The sequence below is a fragment of the Antrostomus carolinensis genome, unplaced genomic scaffold (assembly GCF_000700745.2).
Source record: "Antrostomus carolinensis isolate BGI_N321 unplaced genomic scaffold, ASM70074v2 Scaffold25829, whole genome shotgun sequence".
Lineage (NCBI taxonomy): Eukaryota > Metazoa > Chordata > Aves > Caprimulgiformes > Caprimulgidae > Antrostomus > Antrostomus carolinensis.
Window position 1 is genome coordinate 2330 of NW_010338260.1, and position 13667 is coordinate 15996.

At 46.8% G+C, this 13667-nt stretch overlaps 1 protein-coding gene across 1 annotated transcript; it reads right to left on the bottom strand.

Annotated features, from left to right (window-relative positions):
- Positions 1 to 612: 612 nt before the first annotated feature.
- Positions 613 to 13471, bottom strand: LOC104518744 (RNA-binding protein 38). Its single transcript, XM_010175459.1, has 3 exons — positions 13354 to 13471; positions 12700 to 12754; positions 613 to 989 (listed from the first exon to the last, which is right to left on the bottom strand). Exons 1-3 carry the CDS (start codon positions 13469 to 13471, stop codon positions 689 to 691), a joined length of 474 nt encoding a protein of 157 aa, XP_010173761.1. The 3' UTR covers positions 613 to 688.
- Positions 13472 to 13667: the final 196 nt, after the last annotated feature.

Below are 13667 nucleotides of genomic sequence, written 5' to 3' on the forward strand. Positions count from 1 at the left end.
ACTTTTACCTACATACAATAATTTAGTAAAATGAGAATTAAACAAGGCAGATACTTACTACTATTCTTCTGTCTGCAATTCACAGCTCATGCGAATAACATCGCAATAAATATTAAAAAATAGTTTTTCTTTTTCTTTTGTGGTTTTTTTTTTCCTGTAAGGCATCTCTGAGTATTACAAAGTTTTTGTACAACCAAAAAATAAGATTGCTTTTTTTCCATCTTCTCTGAGTACCTCTGTACCTCAACAGTAATTAAGAGGATTGCAGGGTTGATGGGGAGGGCTGACAGGGTAGGGCCAGAAAGAAGACCACAGGTGATGGAAGCAGACTGCGACGTGTGCAAGAATCTGTAGTTTTCCTGTGAAACATTTCAGTCACTTTTAGAACATCTTCAAGACAATATCTGTCCAGATTGGAAAAAAAAAAAAAAAAACAACAAAACTTACCAGAAGTCCATTTTCATGAGCACAATCAGACTGCAAGGGTTTGGGTTTGCCCTTAACACTATAAATAGCTTGGGTATTGATATGCACCTACGTAAAGGGGATAAAGGGGCAGGGGGAATTTTTTTTTCTTTTTGTTTCTTTTGTTGGGTTGTTTGGGGTTTTTTTTGTCAATGTTGTTGTCCTAGCCGTATCCTTCCAGGGTAAAAGATTGTCCTAGGTGGTGAAGGCATGGGCAGGGTCCTCACTGCATGCGGTCAGGCTGCAGCTGTTGGGGCTGGTACTGCACGAAAGCGGTGGCGGGTGCTGCTGGGTTGCTGGCGGTGATGGGAGGCTGGACTGCACCCGTGTAGCCGTATCCCACAAACCCAGCAGCAGGAGAGGCAGCGTAGGGGTACTGATCGTAGGCAGCTGTGGTGTACTGGGAATAGGCTTGGCTGGCAGCTGTGTAGTCGATGTAGGGAGACGTGATGGACTGCACAGGGGTAGGGATCACCACGCTGGGCTGGATGATAGCTTGGGGGTAAACATAGTGAGGCGTGAGTCTGTGGAGGGAAAGGGAGAGAGAGTCAGTGAGGGGTTGGGCTTCCTCCAGCCTGCATGTCCCCCTCCTTCCCCCCCAAATCCGTGTGCATTGGAAACAGTGCCGCCCAGCAGTGCTGCCCTCGAGTCAGGGGTGGAGGGAATGAAAAGCAAAACACTCCTAGAACCCAAGGGTGGAAGTAGTGCACAGTGAAGCATGGATTGCAAGAACAGACACACACCCTGGTCTTCATTACTTGAATCTCCCACTATCCAGGCTGCTGGTCCCCAGAATAACCTCACTGGATGGCCACAACACAGCCCCTGCCTGACTGACCAGCCATGTCTCCCTAACCCCCATGTGCCCTGCCTGTCCCTGCCCACACTGGCAGCCTCGCCACCTCCCATATCCTCCAGGTCCATGCTTCCCCTACACTGCCCAAACTCTGGTGAAGGCTCCTGAGGACCCACAGCCCCCATAGCACACCTCCCAGTACTGGGGACACCGCATCACTCATCCCATCAGGGATGACCACCATCCCCAGGCACAGCCCAGGGCCTTCCAGCTTGCCAACTGTTATCAGGTAGAGCCGGTGTTTCCATAACACTGGATGTTTAGGGCAATGCTACAGAGTGTTTGTTGTAAAACATGAGATATTAATTCTGGTTTTCTTCCCTTCAGTAACATTCCTCAGCAGGGACCAGGCCAGCAGCCCCTTGCCTGGCAGTGATGCTCCCGTGCCCATGAGTTTTTACGACCAGAATCTGTGGCTGAAAGATCCTGGAGATGATTCATGCAGAGTTGCCCACCAATTTGCTAGAATCTGCTAATAAGGAAGAAAAGAAAAAATAAAGCAGCAGAATGAAAGGGCTGTATTTTCCAAAGCACCCACAACAAGGCAGGTCTCAAACAACAGCAAAAACTGCGCAAACCTGAAGGTTTAGGTCCATCCACACAAACTGCCACAGGCCAGACAGAAATGGGCACCCACACATGCAACTGCAGAGTGCAAACAGTATCTGCCTGCATAGCCCTCAGCAGCTGAGAGCTCCGTCCGCTGTGTGCAGACTTGACAGGTTTAGGGCTTGTTTAAGAAACAGGGGTGCGCAGACTGTCCCCTGCAAACAGCAAGTGACCACTGAAAGATCAGAGCCATGTGCACTGAAAAGTGCACGCTGTGGAAAAGGTCCCTTTGTCTGGCTGCTTGCTGAATCATGGAAGGCAACAGCATGAACCAAAAGCCATCCTTCCAGAGAGCTCCTTCCACCCTGCCCCCAAACCCAACAAAAAGACCAAAAACACAAGGTAAAATTCTGCAAAGAGCTTATGCAGATTCAAATATTTGGGGGATTTTTGTGTGGATGTGTGTGACGGCACATTTTCAAACACAACCACTTTTAAAAGCCTCCCACAAGCTTTTCACAAGACACAGGCTTGTATGTGCCTAAACTGTTCTCTAAAGCTGAGCTCAGCTGCTTGGGGAGAAGATATCTTGCCCACTCATCCATCCGATCTGCAGGGCTGGAATCCCCAGCAGACTCACCAGCAGTGGGTCCTGGTGCTCTGGTGCATCACAGGGATTCACAGCCAGGGACTGGAAACTTCTGCTGATGCGTCACTAGCTGCCCTTGTTCCACCCAAGTGTCCATCCTAGGTCACAGCCACCATCTATAATGTTCTGGTGTCCCCCTTATCCAGCAGTTACAGGGCTGTTCCCATTTGCTTTACAACCAGCACTGGATGGTTTAACCTGCTCTTCAGGCAGCAGAAAGGCCTCTTGAAAACAAACACTCATCTGAACTGAGTTTTCTCTCGTTTTCCCGCTCACATATGTACTTTGGTTTTTATTGAGGCAATTTGCATGATGAGAACGATTGCTCTCCTTCCCCCACACAGCAACACTGCCTCCAAAATCAGGGTCCTTAGATCTAAGGAGGCCACCACCAGAGGATTGGCACTGAGGAGGAGGATGGATGGATGGAGAGCAGCACCTCAACATCTGGCTGATTAAGGAGCTGGGCCCAGTCCCAACCCAGAGGTTCCTCACACTCTGTCACTGGGGAGTATTGTTTCATTTTGCTTTAATTAACGCCAAGGTGCAATGCTGCTCTCTTGGCTTGCCAGGGTGTGGGGAAAGGCTCTGCAGAGGCACCCCCAGACATTGGCCTGGGCAAGTGTTGGGGTGACATGAGCTGACCCCAGGCACTCCTCTTGCTCTGTTGTAAACTGGCAGCTTGGACAACAGCCTACATCCCAGATTAGTGATGGATGCTCTGGCTACCTGTTGCTTCTCCCTACATGTGTCCCACTGCTGGGCTTCCTGCTAATCCAGGGCTTAATAAAGTTAAAATCACTCCAAAAACACAACAAAAAAAAAAATCAAATGCACAGTCCTCATGCTCAGGACTCACTAAAAACCACCCACCAGCAGCAGCAGAGGAAGGGCCTGTACTTTTCCTGCACACAGGCATTCAGCCCACACATGCAAAATGACCAGGAGGATGGTCCAAGAACCTCCAAACCATCCAGCATGAGCATCATCCTGTTTGAGCAGCTCCACAGGTCACTCCCCCATGTCCCCTGCCACCACCCAACTGCTTGTAGGAGCCAGCACACCCCATGCAGAGGATGTGACCATGTGTGGGGCTGTTAGGGCGAACACAGGCTCCCAACTCATCCCCAAGAACCTCCGCAGGTCAGCTTTGCTTCCACATACACAGCTCCTCCATCACAGCTCTCAGTGTCCTCCAGAGAGCAAATCCATGACATCCTGCACTACATTTTTTGCTCAGCAAGGAAATATTCCAGCTCTTCGATGCTACTTTGAATAAAAAGCACCATTAGCTAAGACGACAGTAAGTATTCCTGTCCTCTGTTTCCAGAAATACATCCCAGCCCAATACATACACAAGTGCACATCACACACCATAGCTACTGCAGTAGAAAAATCACACTCAGCAACTCCAGAATCTGCTTCTATGGCAAAGGGAAGGTTCTTTTGGTCTGTGGGGTTTTAATAATTTAGCTAGAAATTTCAATCCTGATATGCAGTTCAGACTTCTGAATTAGGTGGAGAGACGGCAATGCATTGATCAAAACAAAACACACAACCCGAGGCAGGGTCACTTGATGACTTGCAGCTACAAACAAAACAAAACCCAGTGCAGTACAATGAAGTTCTCTGCTGGCTATGTTTAGCATCCACAGAAGGTCTTAAAAATATTTCCCCTTCTTCCACTATTTCTGGAGAAGACCTTTTGGGAGGGGGGGGAAAAAAACTCTTTTATAGTTATTTTTCTCAAAATCAGCAAACTCTAATCTGAATTTCTACAGAATGAGTCACATCTGTGTTTTAAAATGCCTTTCCCTTCCTCCCTCCCCCACAACAGGCCCTGCCAGCCAGAAGAGAACTTCATCTAGAACACACACAATGTGATTATAAAACATTAACCAAGTGATCAGCCATCGCCACCACACACCAAAGTCATCCCGTGAACAGCAGACATATGAGATGCTTATGGCATTACAATTAATCACGGGCAAAGGCCACAAAACACAACAAGCATGGTCAAACCTAAATCTAGAGCCGGCCATGGCCACAGGAGGGACTCGGGAGGGCCGTCGCGGTGCAGGAGGGCAGCCAGGACCACCACACTAGCCCACGTTCCTAACTACGTGGCACAACACCACGCTGCCCCGGCAGCCAAAATTGAAAGACACAGAACAAAAGAGATGGTTACAGAGCCACTGGCAGAGGAGATGCGGACTCGGCTTCTGCTTTTGCTGCACACAACGCGAAGGACAGAACAAAAGCAGCCCGTTTTTGGGGCAGTCCTGGGTGGAGATGTTTGAATGCATCAGGTGAAGCTTGCAGTTGCCAGCACCCTTGGCTCCTGGGAGCTGCTGCCTGCTGAAAGAGTGGACTTCTTGAAACTTGTCATGGCCTGGTTCTCCCCACCATGCTGGCAGGGCTGCCAGGGGCGAGCTGCAGGCCAGGGGTGGGTGGTGGGCAGCAGCAGCCCCAAGGGCAGCCAGGAAGAAGGGACAAGTCAGAAGGCCACGTGTCCCACACTGCTTCCCAAATGGCAAGGAAGAGAAATGAGCTAATGAGGTCCTCTCTCTCGTCAGCAGCTCTATCTGGCAGAACTCCTTTCAGAGACACTTTATATATTTGATTATTTTAGGTCACGTTTACACCCAAAATGTGTTTTAGCTGCAAATTCCAGCTCTCCCCTATCCTGCAGGACTTCCTACACATAAGCAACTCCTGCAAGGTGCATCATGGGTCTAGGAGAGCAGCACAGCAGGAGCTCCTGACCTCCTCAAGCTCTGCCAGGAGCTGGTTTTGCTGCTTCTGGAGAGGTGGGAGACAACTGCAACGCTCTGTCAAGAGGGACACGGCATCACATAAACACTTGGGAAACAAGGAGGGGCACGGGGCTCTTGGCAGCCTCACAGAGATCAGCACACAAATGCCACCACCATGACCAGCCTTTTATTCCCTGAAGAATAAAAGAAACAGAGCCCTTTGTGTCTGCCAGTGAAGGCACCAATTCTGGCATTTGACCCCAGGAATTTGGCCTCCATTTCCACTAGAGTTGACCCATTAGCTGCTACAGGGACAACCACACTGCCACAACACACGATGGCAGGCAGTGCTGAGCTTCAGCTGGTAGGTGGTACTGCAGAACGAGCTGAGCAGAGCCACAGCTGTCCATGACAGCAATGTGAAAACTACCTCTGGTGATGTAACGCCTCCAACCACAGCCTGGATGACAGATTTGAAGATGTATTTTGAAGTAGGTTCATGAGTATGAGCACCAAGCAGGAGCTGCAACACCAAGGAAAGGAGGAGCAGTCCAGGAGCTCCTCACTTGAATCAGCAGTGCCTCAACATCACCTCAGTGTTGGTGATACACAGACACATCCTGATGTAACTCATGCCCCGAGAACATGATTTCCAAAGGACGCTCCCAAGCCAGCAAGGACTCACCTCCTGCAGCTGCTTTAAGCAAACCTGTGTGGAGTGGTGGCAGCCATGACGACAGGCTGAGGAACTGAGAAATTCGGGGCCTGTTCTTCAAATCCAGACATGATGAGGATAGGCTGGAGCGTGGCCAGGTCAGTCCCTGCCTGCCAACAAGGACTCTTGCTCCAGGAGCAGATCACATGGAGTTTACCCACCAACAGTTTGCTGCAGATCAGGACACTCACTGTGCCCCAACCACTCCACCATCCATCAGCTTTCACTGACACAGGCTGGGCTTCAGGCACTGACATAACAAACCTCTGAATCCTGAGATGTCCCTCCTAAAGTTCATTTAAACATGCACTGAAATATCAATGGCTTCTGCCTCATCAGCTAGCTATCTCAGCCAGCTTGAAGTAAGACAAGGATAAACTCCGCAGCTCCATGGTACAGTATTTATCCTCACCTACTACAGTATGACACAAACACAAAACAGCAAACCAACCAACCCGATTTCTGCTCATCTTGTAACTAATTTGCCTGTCCATCTTCTACTCTTCTTCCTCTGGCCCTCTGGGAAGGTTCAGACAGCAGCCTGAGCCAACAGGTACACGACTGGGTCTCCTGCTTCCCTTTTGGGACCAGACGTCAGCACACTGGTGGCAGTCACCAAGAACTTGCCACAAAAAACTGTCCCAGGCTGGAATCAGTATAACAGAAAAAGTGACTGTATTACAGGATTCAGCAATAACCTCTGCTGGTTGCTGAGCCTACCAAAACCACTGCTCAATAAATATAAATGTGAACTCAGAGTACAAAAGCAATCCAATGGTTTCAATTTATTTTTATTTTGGCAGAAGAAAGAAAAATTTAAGGAACAGGAGGCACCACAGTAGCTGAGAACCTACCATAGACCAGCAATGTCCTCATTTTACAGTGTTAACACATCCTGACTTCACAATGCAACAAAGTAAGGGCCCATACAGCAGGAAGGTGGATCCCAAAGAAACAAGTGAGAAGAAATGCTGTCTACACTTTCCCCCATAGCTGGTGCAGAGGTGTGGGGAAAAAAATAAAAATAAATAAATAAAAGAAGTTGCAGATCAAAGATAGGAGTCCATCTCACAAAGATCTACCCTTTTTCTCAGCTTAACCAAGAGTCTGAGATCAACAGGCTGAGCTCCACCATGAGTTAGCCAGGCTCAACAATTCACAGCTTTATCCTCTGCATCTTGCTTCCCCCACACCCAATGGAAAAAGAAAAAAATTAGTAATAATCCCAAACAAAGGCATGTTGGGCCAGACCAAAAATAGCATTGGAGAAGCAGGCTGAAAAACACTCAGGTAGCAGGAGATAACATCTGCCTGAAACAAGAGCCACCTGGCACCAAGGAAAAAGCCACATGGAAGTTTACCCGCAACTAGTCAGCTATCCAGAGAAGGAAAAACCCCTTCCCTTTTGAGTTACCAGCACAAGCAAAACAGAAATGGACTGACAGAAGAAACAGAACATGCTCAGTGCACTACAGGAGCCCAAGTCCTTCAGCATCACTGTGGGAAACCCAGGAGGACACTAGATCCATCCTGTCCACACAGGAGGAAAACCAGAAGCTCTGACAGATCAACCCAGGCAGCCCCAGGAATTCTGCCTTTAACTAAGCTTTGCAATTTTCTCCTGCAATTTGGAGAAAACCAAAGGCTGCAGAAACATCTCTAAAGTCTTCTCAAGTACCAGACAAGTTTTGGCATAATATATATTAAATTGATTACTTTCAGCTGGTTCCATTTTTTTAACAGACTGACTTACTTTACACATGCCAGCATCAGCTCAGCTATGACACGGGAGAGCTGAAATGCTCAAAGCTGGCAACAGGCAAATTGCAGGGGACAGCACGATCCTGTTTACAGGATTTAGGAGACCGAGAAACAGGAGATACAGTTTTAACTCCAAGGTCCACGACTCTTCATCTTTTGTGATCATAGAGTATATTTAGCTCTGGTATGTAGCTTGCTCCCATCTGTGGGGAACAAGTTCTTCATGTAAGTCGTATTTAGAAGTGACCCAGTGTCCTTGCTACCAAATTATCAGGACAGCAACTGTCTAGTTCTCTCACTGGTGTCCTCAGCTCAGAGGCAGGCTGGTCAGAGCTGTATTTAACATTCAAATTACTGGGCATGTGTTTAATACTACAGAGTTAGGGACCAGTATGGCAACCGTTGCTCAAAGGAAAGATGAGATCAAGTACAAGCTGGACGGCTTTGAAAATTCAGACACGTGCATGGATCTGCCACATTGGGACTAAGTGGCACCAGCCAGATCAGAACAGGAGAATTTTGCATCTGCCACTCCCCAGCCCCTGCAACAAGGGAACAGGACTTGGGTCTGTGCTGCTAAGGTGGCTGCGCTCATGCTGGTGAGGATGAAGAGCAAATCCACCAAAGGCAATGGGACCATGCAGAGAAGACTGCACAGCTCGAGTCACGTACTGTGAAGACAAAGCTGAAGCCAACTCAGCCTGTGCCCTGGCTGCACTGGAATGGCACATGGCACCCTGCACCAGGAGCCTGTCCCCTGCAAAAGGTCCAGTACTGCCTTGAGCTTGGCACACATTCATGTAGCCAAGTGTAAGGTCAGTACATCAGACTGTGCCCTCCTTTTTTATTGTTCGATGGGCCTACACCAGATGCAGGACAGGAACAAGTTCTGCCCCAAACTGAAACAAATTTTATACAAAACTCCTGGGTCTGATACCAGCATTTGCCACCTTGAAGTAGATATTCAAGAAAATTCACAAAGCCATCTGATCTTCTTATAAATATGTATCAACTCTTAAAAAAATTAAACGAAAAAGAAAAGGAGCTCTCTGACTGGCATGCATTTGAACAGCAGTAACCATGCCCGAGAACGAGCAGCTGAAGCCATTTGGAAAATGGATTTGAATGATTCTTAGGAAATCCCCCTCAAAAAGCTTTCATGTTACTGGCAATTGATAGACAGCAGGTGCCAGGTGTGCCATCCCACAGGAGCTGCTGGTGAGTGGCAGAGCAGCCCAGGGTCCCACAGCACGACAGCCTTCAGGGAAGTGGTGCAGCAGGAAATCAGAGCACGGGGGATGCCAGCTGACAGAGGCTGAGCAGAGCAAGGCCAGCGTGCACCGTCTTATAAGCATAACCACAGACAAGATGAAAGTTTGTTTCCTTTTATTTTTAACCCAACAGAGAAGTTTTAAGGATAAACAGCTGCGAGGGAGGGTGAGCTGACACAAAGAGGGACTTTCTTCACTTCCTAACTGCAGCAGCATCAATGCATGAAATTTCAAACTCCAAGAGATTTAACTCTTTCCAATGCTGCCCGAGACCAAATGTGGGCCAGAGTCAGGGGGCCAGCAAAATAAACAACTACACAAGGATGAGCAGCAGGGTCTCTGGGGCAGTGATATCCAATGCACAGATACAGAAAGAGCTGGATCCTGCTGCAAGAGACAGCTCTATGTTTCCAAGAGCTCAGTCACTTAGTCACTGGTAGATCTCCCACACAGATATCTCCTTCGCTGAGGCACAGCCACAGGAATGCATCTGCCATATGCTGCTCGTGTCCAGAGCAGCAAGCACAGCTGCAAAAAGGAGAACCAGGGAATCCCCATTCCCCAGACAAACAAAAACCTGTCTCAAGCACAAGGTCCCAGAGGAGAGGACCAAGAAGGGAGCACCAAGCAGCTCTGCCACATCACCATGTACTCCTGGTCAAGGAGTCTACACAGTTGCTCCTACCAGCTTCCAAGAAGTTTCATGTTTCTCAAAATTTCTTAAAAGAGACACTGCTGCACTAAGAGACAGCTCCATCTGGAGAGAGAGAGGGTCTCCCCGTCCTCTGATCACATAAGCAGAGCTCTGTGCTGGCGGGTCACTGCAGGGACGTGCTGTGCCATTGCCTCCGAGCAAAGCGCAGTCTCCAAGCTCCAGGCCTAATGCTGCTTCCCTAAACTCAGAAGCCAGATCTCCAAGTCACCCTGACACAAACCCATCCTTTGCCATGCACTGCTGTCAAGGTCTTCAGTTATGACAATCTAGTGAGTACTTTTCAAAACAGGATTTACTACCGACTCCGTGCTGTCGGCTGTGCAGGTGCCTCCCCTGCCAGGACCGCAGGAAGGAGGAGAAAGGCTCTTCATGGTTTCTCTTTCTGTTCTGCAAACCCCAGGCAATATTTACAGCTGCATTTGGGTGTCTGGGGCTGGAGGGGAAGCCTTCAGTTTATAAATAATCCTCACCGATGTTTGGGTAATTTTCATAGTTTCCATTCATTTAAAGCTTCACCAAAACTTGCATTTTGTGGCTTGATAGCTGCCACATGACTGGCTGGCTTTCTCCTACCTAACCGCCTAGCAGTTAACAGGTTGTTCATTCATTTCTTCCTTGCCAAGTCCAGCCTGCACACCTAGTACCCCTTGTCCCATAACAATGGTTTTTTGGAAACCACATGCCAACCTCTGGGCACAAACACTTTGCAGAGACAGGAACTGCAGGCAGGAGAACTGGGCAACATCTTACACCGTGGGCAAAGCAGACAAGCCACAGAGCTTCATTTGGGGAAGATCAGGATCCACTCCACACAATGCACAGCAAGTGGTCAACAGCAATTTGGTAAAGCTTCCAAAGATAGACTGACACTGATAAACTATCCTCAGATCCCACAGAGGGCTAAGGAAATTGTGGGTTCAAGGGAATGCAAGAGTGGAGCCTGGCAGGCTCTTAATTTTGTTGGTCTACTGACAAGACAAAGAGGGACCCGGCAGCCAAGCTCCGTTGCTTGACTGAGCACCTGACACTTTGCTCAGAAGCCAGAGGAGCCCCAGTCACGGTGCTCAGGTAAACAGCTCCACATTTTGCCAAACCCACATTTTCAGTGATTCTGCTCCAGCAGTGACTGAATGCAACAAAATTCTTGTTTACTGATGCTTGCAAATAATGATATATGATCCCCTCGCTCCAACCCTCCAGTCTCCTGGTTCCTGTCTCTTGGCAACTGATAAATAATTTATAGTGCTCTCTGCTATATGTGCTAACTGCAGCTTTGCTGGTTTAACAATGAAACCAATGCCTAAGAGCTGGAACAGTAACTGTCCAGATCACAAGGAATACACAGTCAGTTGATCTCACACTCCTCTCTATGTGACACTAAAAGCAAACAGTTAAAGAAAAGTTAGGTTCTCCTGAGCTGCAGGGCTGTGGCTGCCGGGTAGGGACAGCACCACAGAAACAGCAGATTATCTGCAAGAGGAAGAGGCAAGCGCTGGCACTCCTGCAAATATGAGGAGTCAAATATGCTTCACCATTTTGCTCTTTTCTGTGTGGAAAAAACATGTGGAAAAAAACTCCTAACAGGCTTGTTTTATCATCCACTTCTCTTGTGCTCTCCTGTGCAATTTGGAAAGCCTCTGGGGTTCATATCTCTGAGGTACTGCTGCTGTCTGCTTTGGGGGCTAAGAAAGCTATGGTAGCTCCCATGTGAGGAGAGTTTTTAAAAAACAGCATCTTGTCTACTATTATACCAAAAAAAAAAAAAAAAAAAAAAAAAAAAAAGACTCTTCATTTCATGACAGATGTTCTTCAAGTCTTTCCAACAGAGCCATGAAAACTGGCATGTTTGAACCCTACACAACACACGTACACTGGGTGTGCACTATTGTGGCAACACTGTCTCTTACATCCATAAACTTGTTGGAATGAGATTACCCAGGCAGCTGGCAAATGCAGCCAAGAGGGCAGGGGAGTGAAAGTTTCTGTTTTGTTATTAGAATTTTTTTCTTTAAAAAAAAACACACACAAAGAACCCACCCCAAAAAAACATGATCAGCGAGCAGGAAAGCGATGAAGTATTTCTGTTGACAAAGGCCAAAATCCCATCTATTTATATTAGAGTCACACAAAAACCACAACAGAGCAGTGCTCAAAAGGTTTAAAAAATGCACCTACTTTCTTAATGCTCTTAGAAAATAATAATAAAAAACCCTATCAATATTCACTTTCTGAAATGGTGTAAAAAAAGAACTGCATCAATCATTAAACAGTTAAATGAAGGCAGTATGACAGTCACTATTGTTCTCGTGAAGCACACTTGTCTTTTGCCGAGCAGCTGCCAGATCCTATTAGATGTATAAAAAGAGGACTTTTCTAACCGAGTAGGGATGGTATAAGCTATTGAAAACAGCAGACAAAAGCCCACTTTTGCAGACTATTCAAGCCTTGTATAACATCTGTCTAAAATCAATTTTTGACCTAATGTTACTTTCATTAAGTAACAGACTTTGTTTCCAATGCAATTTGTTTTCTAGGATAAAACTGTATCCTAAGCATTATTACGTGGGAAACGGTACAGAGGAAGCAGACCTTATTTGAGAAACATGAGAACAGAATTTGCTTGATTGTTTTGACACCTTAAGTACTATAATAGCAAAACTATTTTCCATTTATTTGAATTCTTGTGAATTCTTGAAGTTGGCAAAGCAGCAAGCAATGCATTGGGTTTATTATGACTAAGATTTACTGAGGATAAAGGAGGATCTTTGGGAATTACATTAAAGGTGACAAATGCACAGAACGTCTGAGATCTTCACCAGAAATAAAGTACTCTGAACTTCACAACAGTTGTTGAAACTGTCCACGCTTGACAGCTAAGGATTTTTTCATGCATTTTAAATAAGGAGGAAGTTGATTCATTAATTTGATTTTAAACAGACTGTTAAGAAACATTTCCACTTACCCAAAGGGTCTCTGAATGAAGGCTGGATGTAGCTGCTGCACACCTATGGTAAAACCTAAAAAAGTGTTCAGAAGAAAGAAGTATTAATGAACGTCACCCATTGTAACACTCAACTGGTAATATACATGCATAATGACACCTCAGACCACACGTACATGCGGTTCATCTGCAATGCATGTGAGCAAATTCAGAGCCCTGTTGAGAAGCAAGTTAATTGTAAAATGCATACGTGATATGCACGAGGACCAGATGGGAATTCAGATTAAAGCACAGTGTGAAAGTGCTGTTATTGAACAGACAATGGGGTATAATGCCTTATTTTCCACAATGGATACTGTGGTCATTAAAACAAAGGGCAGAATGATGAAGTGGATTTTACTGTTAATACCGATGTAACAAAGAGAATAACAGGAAAGCTGATTAGCTGTGGAAGAAAACATCTCTGACTCGGTTACATGACCTTAGGTGCGTAACACTAGTGTAACAGGTACGAGTAAGAAGATATGGAAGAGAGGTAATTGGACTTCAGTGTCATCAGTCAACAATCAAAACTCTGAGGGATAATCACACATCATCAGATAGATGAATCCAGCCTAAGCAACTTGTTCCCTTGTCTTACAAGTTATTCTAATAGAGAGAGATGGGATCTCTCACCAGTTTGGATACTCCTTGGTTTTGCTCCTAAATACGCCAGGTTCACATTTGCTTTCCTGCCATCAATGATGGGGTTTGGGTCTTTGCACGCTCTTTCAGCTGCGCCTCTGTCTGCCATGGTCACCTGGAATTAAGCACAGCCTTGTTTGTAGCAACGGTGCTTTGTAAACACTCCAGCAACAGGCACTCAGTGGAGTTTATTTATTGTTCTATTTTGAATCGGGAGCTCCACTCCGCTTCATGCGGTCTCACTGGCACAGGAGATGGGGAGCACTCCGGGGGACTGGACAGAAAAGAGGGCTGCTCCCCCCCCC

Bases quoted from the DNA above. Each gene is read 5' to 3' on its own strand.
- LOC104518744 (XM_010175459.1), bottom strand. From the start codon at position 13,471: ATGGCAGACAGAGGCGCAGCTGAAAGAGCGTGCAAAGACCCAAACCCC. The intron at 12,755-13,353 runs GTGAGAGATCCC...ACACTTTTTTAG, and splicing joins ACCAAGGAGTATCCAAACTG to GTTTTACCATAGGTGTGCAG. The intron at 990-12,699 runs GTAAGTGGAAAT...TTCCCTCCACAG, and splicing joins TTCATTCAGAGACCCTTTGG to ACTCACGCCTCACTATGTTT.